This window comes from Sparus aurata, chromosome 19 (genome assembly GCF_900880675.1).
Source record: "Sparus aurata chromosome 19, fSpaAur1.1, whole genome shotgun sequence".
NCBI lineage: Eukaryota > Metazoa > Chordata > Actinopteri > Spariformes > Sparidae > Sparus > Sparus aurata.
The window spans coordinates 1,716,691-1,734,397 of record NC_044205.1 but is presented as its reverse complement, the minus strand read 5'-3'; the positions used below and the strand labels follow the sequence as shown (position 1 = coordinate 1,734,397).

General features: G+C 39.8%; 1 protein-coding gene across 1 annotated transcript in view; it reads left to right on the top strand.

The window, feature by feature from the left end:
* Positions 1 to 14,921, top strand: part of snx7 (sorting nexin 7) — a 148,624-nt gene extending 133,703 nt beyond the window's left edge. The window contains exon 8 of the mRNA XM_030397671.1: positions 13,295 to 14,921. Within this exon, the coding sequence (XP_030253531.1) occupies positions 13,295 to 13,375 (81 nt within the window). The 3' untranslated portion in view covers positions 13,376 to 14,921. The remainder of the gene's footprint in view (positions 1 to 13,294) is intronic.
* Positions 14,922 to 17,707: the final 2,786 nt, after the last annotated feature.

Below are 17,707 nucleotides of genomic sequence, written 5' to 3'. Positions count from 1 at the left end.
ATGTATCTATCTATCTATCTATCTATCTATCTATCTATCTATCTATCTATCTACTTTGACCTTGTTCATAGTTGGTCTTTGTCTACAGCTGAGAGTTTTGTATGCTGGGATCAGAAACAGTTGATCTGAGAGTCCCAGATGTGGCAGAGGGCTGGCTTTATATGCTTTGAAAATGTTGCAGTAGACCTGATCCATAGTGTTACTTTCTCTTGTCGGGAAGTTTACATATTTGTGGAATTTCAGCAGGACAGACTTCAAGTTGGCATAATTAAAGTCCCCTGCCGTTATCACAATGCTGTCTGGGTGGACTGTCTGGGTAGGCTAGCCTGGTGTTAGCTTGTGGTGGTATATGAACAGCTGTGATAGTCACTGATGTAAACTCCCTAGGCAGGTACAAAGGCCTGCACTGTAACATGATGTACTCTATGTCCGGAGAGTAGTGAGTGTCTTTGACAATGGCGTATTAGATAGTTCATGAGTAAATATATTTAACCCTCTAAGACCCACTGTTGTAATATTACAACGTTACCTTTAGCCACCCTAAAAAACAATCTGTTATATTTTATCTTGTTTTTTTACCACATTTACATAGTCATTGGGTCCTATTGTTCAGTCTCACGATGCTATTGGATAGTACATTTGTTTATAAGTCCGGCCTTGTGGCCATGAACTCACACAACCTCTCATGGTTTCCTTCGGACAACATTGCTTTGTTTCATTGGACTAAATTTATCAGATTCAAGTAAGTAAAATGTCTTTTATATTTTTTTTTGTTGTTATTACAATGTCTAGAACATGTACATATGTAGTTTTTGTAGAACAGATTCATCAAATTTCATTTAGAGCTTGTTATATAATTGTTGTAATATTACAACGTTGGGTGAGTGTGGTAGTCAAAATAGCAGGCTTGTTGCAGTGGGAACAAACAGGTTGTATTCCCTCCACTACACCACTGCCTGAAACAGAGTGTTTTTTATACATGGACAGTATACATACTACCCTTGTGTTGTGTTCTAGTCAAATTTGACTGATTTAAAAGTTTTATCTCTAAAAAATGTAGTTAATTTGATCAAACTGACCTACAATTCCACAACTTTGTTCACAAAGTGGATATCAACAGACAATTCAGTTCTAAGAAAGGTGAACATTTTCCTGAATGTGGATGTGTGGATGTAAGTGGGGGTATGCATGTTTTCCTTTTAGTATGATAATTAGAGACCATTACAAGCAGTATTGTCATGTCAAGGCAGTATTGTGTGACTTAATGGCTGGTGATTGGGATGCACATTTCTTTTAGCATGATAAGTAGAGAGCATAGGCTGAGCCATTTACATTTACATTTAGGGCATTTAGCAGATGCTTTTGTCCAAAGCGACTTACAATAAGCAGACAGTATTGTCTGCCTGGAAAACATTGGGGAATTCACTACTTGGGAACAGCCAGGCAGGTGCGCCTGCCCAACTGTGACCTTGAAGACGAGAAGAGCTTGAAGAAAAAGGGGAGAGGAAGTGATGACGTCAGAGTGGAGGGGAATCACAACATCTGTGCTGTCAAATGGTCTGACAACAGGGCCATCACACTTGTGTTATCCTTTGCTGGACCTGAACCTGTGCAGAAGATTCAACGCTGGGACAAAGCCAGCAGAACCTACACTGAAGTTGAGAGGCCTTACATTGTTGGTGTCAACAAGTACATGGGAGTTGTGGATTTGTTGGACTCATTTACAGTCAAATAGAGGTCCCCCATCAAATCCCGTCGCTGGTACATGTACATCTTCTGGCACACCATCATCCTCTATCTAGATGTCTAGCAAAGAGACAATGAACAGGAGACAGTTTCAGGCACAGCCAGCATCCTCTCTCATCCGGGTGAACATGGCGCTCCAAACTCCAAAGAGAGGACGACCATCTTCAGGCAAAGGGAGCCCAGCAACAGTGACATCAGGAAGCTCTCTGACTCCTCAGAACATACCATCCAAGAGAAGTGCACACCTCCCATTGGATGTACGCAAGGACCTAGTTGCGCATTTCCCAGTGAAGACAGGGAGAGGAAGCTGCAGACACTGCACTAAAGGATACACTAACATGCAATGCAGCAAGTGTGATGTTCACCTTTGCTTTTCAGAGGACAAGAACTGTTTTTGGGACTTTGACTATGAATGAAAGTCAGCCATGAAAAGAAAAAAAGGAATGAAGAAGTCACTAGAAAAAGCTATTTAATAAAAAAATTATAATAATTCTTCATAAAAATATGAATGTGTGATTATCATTAATGTTATATACCTTTATGGGGCTAAGTAAGCAATCAACTCTGCAAATGAACCCTTAGTTGTTCTGAATTGTTGTTCAGAGAACATGAGTACACATACAGAAATTCTGCTCCCACCTAAGCCCAACGTTGCAATATTACAACATTTCTCTAAAAACGTACATAAACATTTTTTTTTTAAAAACTCTTTCATTTCTGCATCAGAGGCCTCCTACAACAATATCTGAAGGGTCAAAAAATTTTTTTTTTAGGTTTTTCTATATTTGGGTCTTACAGGGTTAAACCGCACTGTATATCTGCTCCAGTGCTTCCCATACATTGATTTATTTGTTGTGGTCCGCTTCAATCAGAATATTGAAAAATATTTTCAAAGGCTCAAAGGGCCTTGTGCTTAGGAGGCACAAAGACAGTTTTTCAAAGACAGCACTTGTTTTTCCGGAGAGCTGAAAGAAATCTAGATTCCAACCGGTCAGAACCTACAGTACAACACCATAAATTCTGCCTCTTAGTGTGAACTGGAGAAGAATCAGTCCTTTTTCAACCAGCACTCCCTTTAGTTGTCTGATTAATGTGCTACAATTTCCTTGTTTCTTGGCTTCGTCTGTAGTGTCCTTAAGCAAAGCTGTGCAGAGTAGACAGCCTGTTAAAAATCCAGGCTTCTTGGACAGATATAGTGCTCCACTGGAATATCTGAATCTGCTTGCTATACCTTGCTGTTATAGCTGCCTCTGGAGCAAGAAAGACTAGTATCTTGGAGGCTGGTAAAGGATCACTGCCTGCTGCATCATCAGTGACCTCTATTGATAGGGTTGCGGCTAAAAAATATTTTTATTATTCTTTCATCATCTTCTGAGTATTTTCACAATTAATCGTTTAGTCTATGAAATGTCAAAAACTTTGCACATAAATCTCATCAAAATTTCCCAGAGCACAAAGCAAATTCAGTTATTTGTTATTTGTTATTTTATCAAAAAGTGTGGCTCATCAACAATGTCATGGAAGGGAAAGAAAAATATGAAATATCATAAAAATGCCAAAATACACAGGAATGGGACTTTGAGGCATATTTTCAAGCAAAGAATCAATCACTGACATTTTCAGACCTATATTCCATACTTCTGTTAGTGTAACACTGAAAGAAACTCCTATGTTTTCTCTCTGTCATCCGCTTTTATAAAAGGTAGATAGTCCTCAGTAAGTGCTGTATAACTTAAATTAGGCATTGTGTTATATCTGTCACTGTTTCACATGTCACATGTCACTTAATATAATAATGATAACACGGACTTCAACATAATGTTAACTCTTTATTAGCACAGCAACAGGACTTCATAACATATGGCTGATAACAATGCTTGGGGTCAAAGGCTACCCATAATTTATTGGGGTCGTCCTCATTACAGATCTCATAGTAACCCAAAATACACAACACATTTGGCCACAGGATGATCTACTGTTGACAGAAATTGGGATATGGAACTGTCAGTGTTTTAGCTGTTTTATTAAATTGAGTAAATAAGACGAAGGTACACACATTTATAAAATGTGAATACTGTGTACTTATTTTATTGGCATGGATTAGCATTACCTTTCTTCTGTCTCAGTTTTTTTCGCTGGGCTTTGTGGCTCCTGATGTGGTTCAGCTTGACCAATGACATGTCTGCCTCCTAAAATAATTTCTATGACAAAAAGTCCAGCCTGCACTACCACGGTGCTATAGAGGTGTTGTGGCAGCTATTAAGAGTAATTGGCTGTGAAATGGAGAGTTGATCGGCCAACAGTGTTGGGAAGATTACTTTGGAAATGTAGTTGGTTACAATTACAAGTTACCCTGTTGAAAATGTAATAGTAGTGTAACTATTTCAATTACTTTCTCAAAGTAATGTAACTAATTACATTTAATTACATTATGATTACTTTTCTTAATTTTGAATGAAATCTCTCAGCTGCTAACCATTTTCACATTTTAAGACCTATAGTGTGCAAACCTTTCAGTTCAAAGGTTTAACCATATATTATGAGTCTGACCTTTGGCCTGTACTGCGAAGGAGGCTCACTTCCTCACTAAATGGAGCGACAGCGGGCTGATTTCAGCCAAGAGGAGCAGGTTGTTTTAATGGAGAGAGTATGAGCGATACAAAAAAGCCTGATCACAGCCTGAAGCAACAGTGTTGCTGCAAATATGACAAGAGGAGGCTGATTTTAATTTCTGACAGCTCTACATTGAGCTGCTTTTAAATATGAAGCTTTAGAGCAACAACAACTGTTGTTGTAAACAGTTTTATATTGTTTTCATATATTTCACTGATCGCAATTATAAAATGCCAGTGTGTATTTTTATTGAAAGCGAGGCTGGTGTGTGTATGAAAATAGGTTACAGTGGGTTTTTTAGGTGCTGTAGCTACAAGCAAATCTCATGTTGTCTCTGTACAAAGACCTTCTTAAATGTGAGAAAACAGAGTAGACTACTCAAGATTTGCGTTTGGGCAACACGCGGAACAATTAATTTATTCATGGCCACATTAAGTTAAATTATCTGTCCTGCTGCGAGCGCACAACTTCTTTCAGTGGTGACTGTATATAAAAGTAAATAGGCTATAGCCTAATAAATGACCTCCTGAGGCGAGTCGGATCAACAGCTGAGCAGCGTATCCCCTCAGCTGAACATCTGTAGGCGGAGACGCTCAGAGAGAAAGTAAACAGCAGCGGATCAGCGCGATCTCTCCCTCCGTACAAATGCTCCGTTCTGATCCAGCTCCACTGGACTTTCAAAGTAAAGGTCACGCCAGCTGTAAATGAGTTAAATAGTGAAACAGCGGCGCTTTTCTAGCCGATTTTATGATTAAACTCTGAACAGAACCTGGTCGGGACCAGGTTATGAGCTAAGCATAAGTTACCATGGTGATGTAGTCGGGCTAAAAGAGAGCCACCTTTGTAATACAGGGAAGCCTGGCTTCTGTCTGTATGAAGTGTTTTTTGTATTTCCAGCCCAGGAACATCTTGTGCGCCGCCGACACTGTTGCTGCTGAGTCTGACTGCCGCCGTACGGTTTGTCGGTTGAGTTGAATGGCACATGACCAGAGAGAGCCAATCACAAGTGATAGTTTTGGAAGGAGGATGTTGATATGAAAAAAAACTAAAAACAAACATGAATCCAGGGGGACGAAAAACTATTTGATAAATCCGAGCTTTTGCGCCGATTTTTCAAATGTAACTTAAGTTGTAATCATTGATATTTCCAAAAGCAACTGTAATTTAATTACATATTTTCTCCCAGTAATGTAACGGATTACAATTACGTAAATTTTGTAATTAAATTACGTAACGTCGTTACATGTAATTCGTTACTCCCCAACACTGTCGGCCAAGGCTGTGACTTATTGCACCTCTAAGCAAACTGCTATTACCTTGGAAAAACTGACTGTGCTGTACTGATGCGTGCTGACAGAGTGGAACTCAAGTTGACAGATTGGCTTTGAAGTGAGTCTGTTAGTGTGAGCTTGTCATTTTCACTTTCTGGTTGCACGACTTCCTGCCTCTCCTCCTATCTAGATACTGCTTTTATGCCCTAAAAGTGCTATTCGCTTTTTCAAGTTCTCTGTGATACACACACACACAGAAGAGAGAGACGGATCAAACGAGAAAGAGGAGAAAAGTGATTTGTGAAAACTCTGAAATAAATACTTTTACATCTAATAGTGCTGATGACAATGCTAAAAGTGGAACAGTGGTGATACACGTTTTTAGGGCCCGAGCAGGTCACAGACCTGTTAGGTCCCTATTGTAATTGAAAAAGTTATCAGGGCCCAAGCAGGTCCCTATTGTAATCGCAAGAATTATTTGTTATTAGGGCCCAAGCAGGTCTTTGACCTGTGAGGTCCCTATTGTAATTGAAAAAATTGTTCTTATTCTTATTTTATTATATATTATTATTTGAGCAGGTCGCAGACCTGTGAGGTCCCTAATGTAATCGCAAAAAATATTCTTATTATTATTCCTCTGCGGTTTAACTGCAGTTTTGGAAGCCTGAACATACCCCAAAACTCACCAAATTTGGAATATACGTAACACCCGGCGAAAAATGTGATAATTTATTGTTTCTGGGCGTGGTCGTGCCCGGCGTGCGTCTTCACATTCACTCAGTATCATCTTTATGCCTTGAAGATTAAAAGTAATGGAAATCTTTCCGTTTCGTCATGCCTGGTGGGCGTGACAGTGGAAACCATTTTTTCCCTTCGCTGTGAAGCATCAAGGCTTTATAAGTTCAACATACAATTTCCTGTCTACACCAAACTGCACTTAAGTGTAGAGGGTGATACCCTGAATTCATCTCTGCATCAATATTAAGGCTGCCATTTTGATTTTGGCCACCATTTTGAAATATTGCCAATCTTTGTACTAAAATTATCTCCTCCTACAGATTTAACACCACAGACTTCACAGTCACTCAGTATCATCGTCTGACCTTGAAGATGAAAAGTTATGGAAATCTTTATCCTACGTCATACCTGCTGGTTGTGGCGGTGTGGTCAATTTCAATCCTTCGCCGTAGAGCATCAAGTCCTTGTAACTTCTACATACAATTCCCCTTCTACACCAAATCTCTCAGGAATGTAGAGGGAGTCAACCTGAATACATCTGTGCATCAAAACTGTGTCATATCCATAATGCCACCCACTGGATACAGGAAGTCAGACAAAAAACATCATAATGTAATGCCCCGCCTCCTACATGCACATAGAGGAACGAAATTCAGTGTGCATATTTGTCATAAGAAGATGCACAAAAAACCCTCTTGGACCCATACCGTCAGTCCAACAGGAAGTCGTCCATTTTGATGTGAAACGCCATTTTATGCCTCCTACAGCTTAAACACGACAGGCTTCACATTCACTCAGCATCATCCTTATGCCTTGAAGATTAAAGTTATGGAAATCTTTCAGCTGTGTCATACCTGGTGGGTGGGACAGTGGAACCCATTTTTTTGTCCTTAGTCATGAAACATCAAGGCTTTATAACTCCAACATACAATTTCCCATCTACACCAAATTGCACATACCTGTAGACGGTGTTGCCCTGAATACGTTTCAGCATCAATATTAAGTTGGCCATTTTGTTTGTGGCCACCATTTTGAAATATTTCCAATCCTCACACTGTTATGACCTCCTCCTACAGATTTAACACAACAGACTTCACAGTCACTCAGTATCATCCTGAGACCTTGAAAATGAAAACCTGTTAAAGCTTTCACCTATGTCATATCTGCTGGCCATGGTGGTGCGGTCAATTTCAATCCTTTGCCGTTAAGCATCAAGTCCTCGTAACTTCACCATCCAATTCTCAATCTCCACCAAATATCTCAGGAATACAGAGGGAGTGGCCCTGAATATATCTGTGCATCAATACTGTGTCATATCCATAGTGCCACCCACTGGACACAGGAAGTCAGACAAAAAACATCATAATGTAATGCCCCGCCTCCTACATGATGTTTACAGCTGTTTTCTCCCCATCATGACATGCAAGTAACAGGTGTGTGAGCAATCTGACGGTGCCACAGCCCGACATGCGCGGCCAGTGAGGGCCTGTTCATGGCTGCATGCAGCTTTATTTATTATTATTCTGCAGTATAACTGCTGTGTTGGAAGCCTGATCATGTCCCAAAACTCACCAAATTTTGAACATACGTCACATCTGGTGAGAAATTTGATAATTCAGTGTCATTGGCCGTGGTCGTGACCTGCGGGCTCTGTAGCGCCCTGTATTGTATTGCCCCGCCTCCTACATGTGCGTATGTGGACAAACTCTGGTGTGCACATTCATCATGAGGAGACGCACAAAAAACCCTCATGGACCCATACCGTCACTCCAACAGGAAGTCATTCATTTTGATGCGTGGCGGCCTTTTTCCCAAATTCATGCCTACTTTGAAAACTATCTTCTCCTAGAGCTTAAACACCACAGTCTTCACAGTCACTCAGTATCATCTTCATGCCCTGAAGATTAAAAGTTATGGAAATCTTTCAGCTGTGTCATACCTGTTGGGCGAGCGGTGGAAACCATTTTTTTAATTCGTCGTGAAACATCAAGGCTTTATAACTTCAACATACAATTTCCTATCTACACCAAATTGCACATACATGTAGACGGTATCGCTCTGAATACGTCTCAGCATCAATACTAAGTGGGCCATTTTGATTTTTGGCTGCCATTTTGAAATATTTGCGTACCTGTTAGTGTTACGCCCTCCTCCAACAGATTCAACACCACAGACTTCACAGTCAGTGTGGATCATCGTCTGACCTTGAAGATGAAAAGTTATGAAAATCTTGAGCCTACTTCATACCTGCTGGCCGCGATGGTGCTGCCGATTTAAATCCTTCGCCATAAAGCATCAAGTTGCTCTAACTTTGACATACAATTCCCCTTCCACACCAAATTTCTCAGGAATGTAGAGGGTGTATCCCTGAATATATCTGTGCATCAATACTGTGTCATATCCACAGCGCCACCCACTGGACACAGGAAGTCAGATAAACATCATCTGATTGACATGACGTTTACTGCTCGTTTTCTCCCCATCATGACATGCAAGTAACAGGTAAGCACGCAATCTGACAGCGCCGCAGCTCGATGTGCGCAGCCGGTGAGGGCCCGTTCATCGCTGTTTGCAGCTTTAATTTTGATATACTTTCATGTTTAATCCTATGCTGAGCCCATGAAAGGAAATTTCGTTCTGTGTTCACTTGTTGCACACAATGACAATAAAGTCTGTCTAAGTCTAAGTCTAAGTTACCTATAACATATCCAAGCACCTAGCCAGCATCCTATCTCCTTTGGTTGGTAACACTCAAAAATTCACAGGATTTCACCAATAAGGTGAGAGAAATAACAATGGACCCAGACGAAACACTGGTTACTTATGATGTCACATCACTTTTTACATTGATTCCCTTTCATGAAGCGGTAAATACAGTGGAAAAAAACTGCTACAGGACTGCACTCTGTCCAGCAGAACCAACTTCACCAAAGACCAGATTTGTGCCCTACTTGCCCTTTGTCTAACGACCACCTGCTTCCACTACCGTGACACTTTCGATAGACAGAAGCATGACTGTTCCATGGGCTCACCAATGTCCCCAATAGTGGCCAACCTCTTGTAGGAACACAAGTCCTTTCGTCTCTGCATCTCAAAGAGGTCCTGTTTCGGCCGTGATTACCTCTCACCCAAATTGACTGCTCTGTCCAGCATATGGGCCTGAAAGCCCCTCACCTCGTGACCTGGCAGACCCTTCTCCTCTCAGCAGAGTGGGAGGATTTTGTTTTTCTTGCTATAAACACATCACCGGAGACTTTCTTTAAGTAATTTACAACAAATAACCACATCTGGTTCTTTTCCTCCCTCAAATGAAGATGCACTCCTTTTCCTCAGGTCAAATGAGGTCAAGCACATGGATTCTTCTCTCTCCACATCAGAAGACAGATGGTGGGGAAAGGCTAGGTGGGAAACCTAATATGTGTGTTCTTTCCCCTCACGTGTCAAAACATTATTTATGATGGTGTTGATCCTGTGTGTTACATTCCAATCCACAGCCGTCTCTGTAGTCATTTAGATTTTCCAACAAGTTCTGAATAACTATTAAACTAGAATCTCACCTTCTTAATTTCAATAAATTAAGGAATAGTAAAGAAAACCCATAAAACTGAGGCTTGCCGCATTTCTCTGTTATTGTTAAGCCAAGATGAAGTTTTATTGCTTAATGAGTTGGTTTGGGATGAAACCCCCGCCCCTTCCTCTCGGTGAGCCTTAGTGAGTGGGACCGAATTTCAGAAAATTCTTCTTTGTGTTCAATACTTGTGTTATTTACCAGTAAAATGTCTTTGACATGTTTTGTTAAGATAGGACTAGAACAAATATGTATAAGTCCTTGGTCCTTTTGTGTATTGTATATTCAAATTTTTTATGCCTTAATCATGTTTTAATTCTTTTTGAGTGACAAGTGTTTTTACTCATGTTGCATCTGTTCACATAGACAAAATTCCACTTTTAAGGCCTTGGTGAAATTCTGGTAAAGGTTGAAACATGATTTTCAAACATTAAAAGCTTTAGTTCAAAATAAGTTTCAGGAGTCTAGATTCATAATGTCACAGAAGGAGTGACGCTGTCAGCCCGCCCCCCGGGTGCTCTGCTGCAGGGTAATAAAACAGAGAGACATGCTCTCTCCCTCTCTTCTCTCTCTGCTCTTCTCTCTACTGACCTTTCACTCTCTCTCCACCCCTTCATCTCTCTTCTTCTTCTCTTTCATTCTTATTTTATTTTTAAAGTATAATCTTTACTTTATTTTTATTTTTGCAACAAGCTCTAAGAAAAGCGAATTGAATCACTACTTTAAGTGCTTCACTCTTAATTTTTAACAGAACAAAGTTCCTTCTTTTTGATTTTTAATATATCGTTAAAGTATCACCCCCTGATCCAGAAGAAGTTGAATTAGTTTAAGAATCAGAACTTAAGAACCACCAATTGAAACCATAAAGAAAAGGTCTTTTTCAAGACTATGATCATTTGATGAAGAGCGTTGCAGTAATTGTCTGCTTCAGAAGCATGTGGTCTCCAATGAAAAGAGAGATTTTGTGTGCTCCCAACCGGGACCGACTCTGCCCCCAGTGCTCCCAAAGCGGACATCCTGCTGGGCTTTTGGACCGAGAATCCTTCAACAGAGTACCGGCCTTCCCTCTGGCAATTGGATTGATGCGCCGAGCCCGCAGTCCAACCCAGAACACTCGAGGAACCAAAACTTCAGGACCTCCTGACTCCCAGACAAAGCAGGCTGAACGTCTTCATACCGCTGGATGAGAATGAGTTGGTGTTTAAAGTTCTGACTTCTGTCTAAGTTCCGAATTCTATCTTATAAACGTAAGAAAATTGAGATTAGGGTCTCGTTAGTATTAAAATTATATCTGTAATATTTGATACATAAAAACCCGACCTTCAATTTCACCATCTGCCCATGGTCACATAACTTTAGTACTTTACTCATTACAGTCTTTACATTTTCTGTTAACTGTTCTTGTTCATCTAAAATAGTCATTTCTTTTTTTTTACCCTTAATTATTTAGTCAATAAACAAATATAATTGTCGTTGTCTGGAATTTAATTCTAATGTGGAGAACCGATGGTTCTGTGCAACGACATCACTGCTTCAGAATATGAGATTGAATATAAATTATAAAATTTAATCAGTTGATTTGAAATTGATTTGAACTGTTCAAGCCAAACTTGTACAGTCACATTTGACTAATTCCCTTCGGATTAGTCACATTGATAAAACAACGGAGGTGGTGCCCCATTTACGAGTGTATAATTAATCACCAGTATATTATCAAGTATTGTATCTCCTACATTCTACATGGAAGAAGTTGAGAGGAGAGCCTTGATTACCTTCACGTGAACTGCTCCTAGCCACTGGTTCAGGTATGTGGATGACACCTGGGTCAAAATCAGAACAAGGGAAGGAGAAGCTTTCACAGAACACATTAATGCTGTGGACAATAACATCAAGTTCACACAGGAAGATGTCAGAGGAGACAGTCTGCCCTTCTTGGACTGCGCAGTACACATTGAAGAAGGCAGACACCTCAACATTGAGGTGTACAGAAAACCTACACACAGATCAATACTTGACTCACATCATCCCCTGGCACACGAGCTGGGTTTCATCAGAACCCTAAACCATTGGGCTGAGATCATGCCCACACAGAAAGAAGGGAAGGAAGAAGAACAGAAGCACATCAGGGGACCACTTAAATATTGTTGCTACCCAAACTGGACCTTTGTCAAAACCTCTACAAGATGAGAGCAGATAAGGAGGAGAAGGGAAAATGTAACAACATTGTCATTCCTTATGTTGCAGGAATATCTGAGAAACTCAGGAGGATTTTCAATAAACATGGACGAAAAACCCAGGAATAAGCAGATTAATGTAGTTGATGCTGTTCAATGTAGCCAGGACTGCACAGATTTGTACATTGGGGACTAAAACTCATCTTAAAACCCATTTTTATTCTTCGGCTTTAACCCAGCATGAGACTCTGCTCTTGTTTTAGTGTTTTAGTGTTTTAGTGTTTTTTATTATTTTTATTGTTTTAACATTTTTATTGTTTTATTGTTTTTATTTTTGTTTCCTATGTTTTTATGTTTCATGTTCTATTTCTTTTCATGTAAAGCACTTTATCCCAGATATGGGTGCTTAAAGCGCTTTATAAATAAAGTTGAGTTGAGTTGAGAATTGGGGAGACAAGGCAAACTCTACATAAACGAATGGCACTACACAGGAGGGCCTACTCCTCAGGTCAACACTCAGCTGTCCCCTTACATCTAAAGTAGAAAAATAATTCCTTTGAGGACAACAATGTGAACTTCTTGGCCAGCGAGGAGTAAAGGAATCCCTATGTCAAAGTGGAACTTTAAACAGAGGATGTGGCGTATGACATTACTTATCACCCACCTACAATGCAATACGGAGTTCCCTTACCAGACAGCTTAACAACCATTCACACATGGGCTCACCTAGTGCTAACAACCCATCAGAAGGCATCCAGTTAGTTATAATTTCTGGGGTGAGAGATAAAATGTCTTTCAGAAACTGAAATATGTCCATTTCTCTATGATACAGCACTGAGAATTAGTTATTAGAAGTTTCACTCCCAGCCTCTTCAGAATTTAGAAGCCAGTACAAGAAGTGCAGCTTAGGACACTCTTTCTGTTGGCATCTGTTGAGATTGCTGCTTTGGTTTCAAAGGCTTTTTCTCCTTGATGAGTACAAAGGCCTCAGAATGCCACAAATCAAACAGGTTGCATATAGGTTGTATGTTTAGGGAAAAGGCCTTGGCTACTTGTCATGTAGTGGTGGTGATTTTTAGACCAAAAGGCACTTCATCTGAAGCATATAGAGGACTTAAACACTAAAGGAAAACTAAAACCAATATTGTGATAAAATGATGACCTTGGTGTGCCTTCTCTTTCAGTGTCTAGCTGTGTGGGAGTCATTCCTCCTGTCTCAGAGTGTGGAGCCCAGCGAGCAGAGAGATGTGGAAGACACCTCTTAAGTGGATATTGCCTCCTTTGTCGAAACAGCATAAACCACAACGTCGTCTGATGTCTGTCCAACACATCTCAACATATGGACCTTGAATCATAGTCAGCCTATGCAAACATACATCTTTTGTACGACTAAAACACACTCTGTCAGTCTCTCTGTCTCTTTTTCTTTTCGTCTGGCCATAGAAGTTAATCTAAGTCTTACCATTCTAGTGATGATTGTACATCACTAAAACCAACACTGTGAGCCAAAAATCCACATACCAGTGTTTACATACCACTGTGTGCTATAGCACAAGTTAAAAGAAGACTTCTGGCTCTTCTAGGCTTAATCTGCTGTTATATAAAACATCATTGTTTATATATACAGCAACTATTCTCTGTGTAAACCACCTTTTCTTTACCAGATCTTGACTAAATTACTTTAATGGAACTCCGTTTGTGACATGATTCTAAAAACGTTATTAATGTGAACATGCTATTTTTAATGTTGATCAGAGTAGTAGTAGTAGTAATGAACAATCTTACCCAAGGTCCACTCAAGACTTGGTTTTAGTTTTGCTGAGAATAGACTACAAAATATCGGCTAATGATGGTCTGACCACCATTGTTATTCATGTAATCCTGATCAAATTCGGAAACGTTTTGATTTCGGTGCTGTTAAAATGAAACTTTGCCGATTTTCCTGCAGTTTTGTAGCATAACAATGTGGGAAGTAAATGAATCTGCCACAACTTTAAAACTACTGATTGGTACCAGAGCAATTCTGATCCTTTGAGGTCCCACCTCACATCCCACAGGACTCAAAGGGTCTGCTGCCAAAGTCCTGGTGCCTGACACCACAGGACTGATCCATGGTAGGGCCTCCATGGGATGTCCCATATACGTATGATCATATATGGAGAATTTTGAGGCCAGGACGGCACCTTGGGTTCCTCAAGTCATTCCTGAGTCTGCCATGTTCTCCAGCTAAGTTACAGCAAGAGTTTCTGATCCAATGACAGAGTGAGCATCTAAAATATCATGTATTCCGATCCTTGTAGGCAAATGATCAAATGATCAATTTATATGCTGACTTTGAAAGCAAGATTAACTTTTGTGTCTATCATGTATTTTCTCACTAACTCACTGAAGACATACCAGCCAAGTTTATGCACACCAAAAAAAAGTTTAACATTAAACTAAAATATATCTGAAAAAAACATCACATTGAGCTGATATCTGAAGAGTTTTCTTTTCCAGTTCATAAGTACGATTAGAATGGTAAGAATAATGCACACTGCAATTGATCTCCCGTTAAACTTTGAGCAGAGAAGCCTTAAATGCTTTGTGAAATTTTCATAAATCTTTGGAAGTTTTTGCTGAAAAGATTTAACTTTTAAATGTCTAATGAATACTACCGTATCTGCAGTGTCTTTATAACAGAATGCTTAAGTAACCTTTTTATACTTATATAATCTTTTTTTCTTTTATTATTATTGAGTGTAAAAGAAAAAAGTCAGAATAAGATTGATATTAAAATGTTGGCACAAAAATAAAGACGATCTAACAATATAGACTGTGTTGGCATCTGTTTGTAGACTGTTAAGGCGTAAGTAGCAGCAGAAGTAATGACAATAGCAAAATTGCTGATTCCTGTCTCTCCCAGGTATTCACACTCGCTGACTCACACATAGCATTTTTCTGAAGGCCATTTATCCAGAACAAGCATATTTTGTCTTCCCCAGTGTCAAAGTGTCAGCAGCTATGTTAAAGTGAAACTCTCGCCAAAAAGCAACCGAGGCTTTATTTGGGATTGAATATGAGTCAAACCTTCGTGTAAAAGCATAATTACGACGAAAGAGGCACTTTTAAGATTTACCGTAGTTTCGGTTTTGGGCACATTAATTTTGAACGGGAGAGCTAGGGGCATGATACACTAGCATCAAAATCGCTATTTTTAGAACACTAAGAAGGCTCGACACAACATGAAACTTTGCTTGTATCATCACTAGGGTCTCTACTCATGAACAAGAGCATTGAGAACATTGTTTGTGTACACAGAGTTTATGAAAAAGAAGGTTTTTGAACTACTCACGTTAGCTGCTGCATCTCCTGCGCGTCGCCGTCATGGCAGACAAAAAGTGTCGATCCCTGAATGCGACCTGATAGGCACGCTTGAGGAGCGGTTCACCATTACTCTCCTGCCTGTCAGGTCACACTCTGGGATCGACAGTTTTTGTCTGCCATGACGGCGAGATTTTCGCTTTAAACACTGTCAGTCATAATTCCTCTTTCATGACAACATATCGATTGAAACAAGGAATGGTTTTGGAGAGTAAGTAATATTGCTCCAAGGTCAAATAGAAAAAAACTTGCTTTTCTTTTGAATGGTTGTAAGCTGTTGAAACCAATTACTGCTGGAGTTGTGCATTGCAAACAAACTTATGGGTTGATGCTTATCAATTCTGAGGTGCAGAACAGTTGCTCCACATAGAGATCAACTCAAGCTTGTCCACACGTACCAAAACGATCTTTTTCCCCCATCTTCCTTGGCATTGTTTCAAGAATGTTTGCGCCCAACAGATCCATTGAAAACGACACGCTGTAGTTCATATGCTAGGCCTGTAGGTGGCACTTGAAATTCACCAAAAACAGAGAAGAAGAGACAGAGCATGTGCAACATGCTTGCGCACTGTATGCAGAAAGACAGTAGAAGGAGAAACCGAACAAAACAAGAAGAAGACGAAAATGGCTAGTCGGTCGTCCATAATCCAGAGGAGCATAATATTTTGCCCTAGTAACCCTAATAGGCTCAAAATCTCCTGCAGCACAAACACAAGCATGTAGTTCGCCATTGTTGTTGTTATGAGACGGCGCGGGGTTATTAGGTCAAAGGCTAGAGGTTTAGAGGTGGGGCAATGGCGTCATCGATACACAAAGTATGCAGATTTACTGTCCACACGAGAACACAAGAGCAGTGTTTCGGATTTTTCCACCCTGAGACCAGGTTTCAAAAAAAGTGTGTTTACAGGCACTGCATTTACAGAATCCATGTGAACAATGCAAAACGTGTGCTTACACACAAAAGTGTTTGGCCCCTCAATCAAACGTTTGTTCTTGAACCATTGCCACAACCACTGTCAGACTGCAGTGGAGTTTGTGTTGACATTTTTTGTAATTGTTTATCTCACTATCCATAATTTGATTGCTGAGCTGAAGATCCTGCCTGGAAAAGGAGTGAGTTTGGTTTAAATAAGGTTTACATTTCTGAAATAGTTACCAAATTTCAAAGTGCTTGAGAGATGTTTTTGTTTCCTTGTTTTGTTGTGTTTGGTGCACAATATTTTACTCACAGCTGAAGTAGCTATGCTTTTGGCTACTTGGTGGCAGAAGAAAAAGTTAACATTTCACCATATAAAGCTGCTGTGGGACAGTTTCTTATTACCAAATTGAACTCAAGATCTGAGGCGCTATCTTACGCATGGTGCAAATCATTCTCTTAAGCAAGTCTGTATAATACAATATAGTGCTTAGAACAAGTGGCCTTACATTACACATAGTTATTCAATGCATCATTCATGCGATAAAATAATTGGTCAAATTAATTTTGGATTGCTAAGAATGCTAAGAAGGTCTCATCAAAAATAGATTTTAATTAGAGCAGTCTTACCCATACCAGTAAAACCATATACATGCTGTTAAAAGGTGTGTTGTTAACATACTATACAATATCAACAAGTGGAAACCACCTTTTCAGCTTTGCTTTTTACAATTAAGGAAAAATGACATTTGCATTCTGTATATTCCTCTCTCCTTGCATGCTAAGGACTGTAGCTGTAGATGCTACCACTAAGTAGGTTATCCTACACACTAAATCACATAAAAAATTCAAGAGGGTTCTTTAAATAAAGCAGTGCCTTGAAAATTAGGCCCTTTTTCCTATTGCAGAGGGGAATACAAGTGAGAGAACAGATAGAGGGGGAAGGACAGAGCATATATTTGTATATGTGCAGCAGAGCTCTACACTGATCACAAATGTACTGACGACTGTCATGCCCTTCATGGAGGTCCCTGTAGAGAGATTATTCAAATGTTTGCACAACACATTTTCATTGGTACATGACAGTTTAAACTTGTCCTTGTAATTAGAAAGATAAAGGCACACCAGCAAGAATTGTGTGTGGATCCAGATCCTGACGTCTTCTCCCTTGTGCTATAGAGCTGTATTGATGTCCATAAACAATTAAAAAAAAACTCATCAATATATAACTATATACCTAGAGCACATTATACAACTACAACAAACCTGATTTTGAAGGCCAGATTTTTAAGCCCTTTGATCCCTCTACTATTGACCC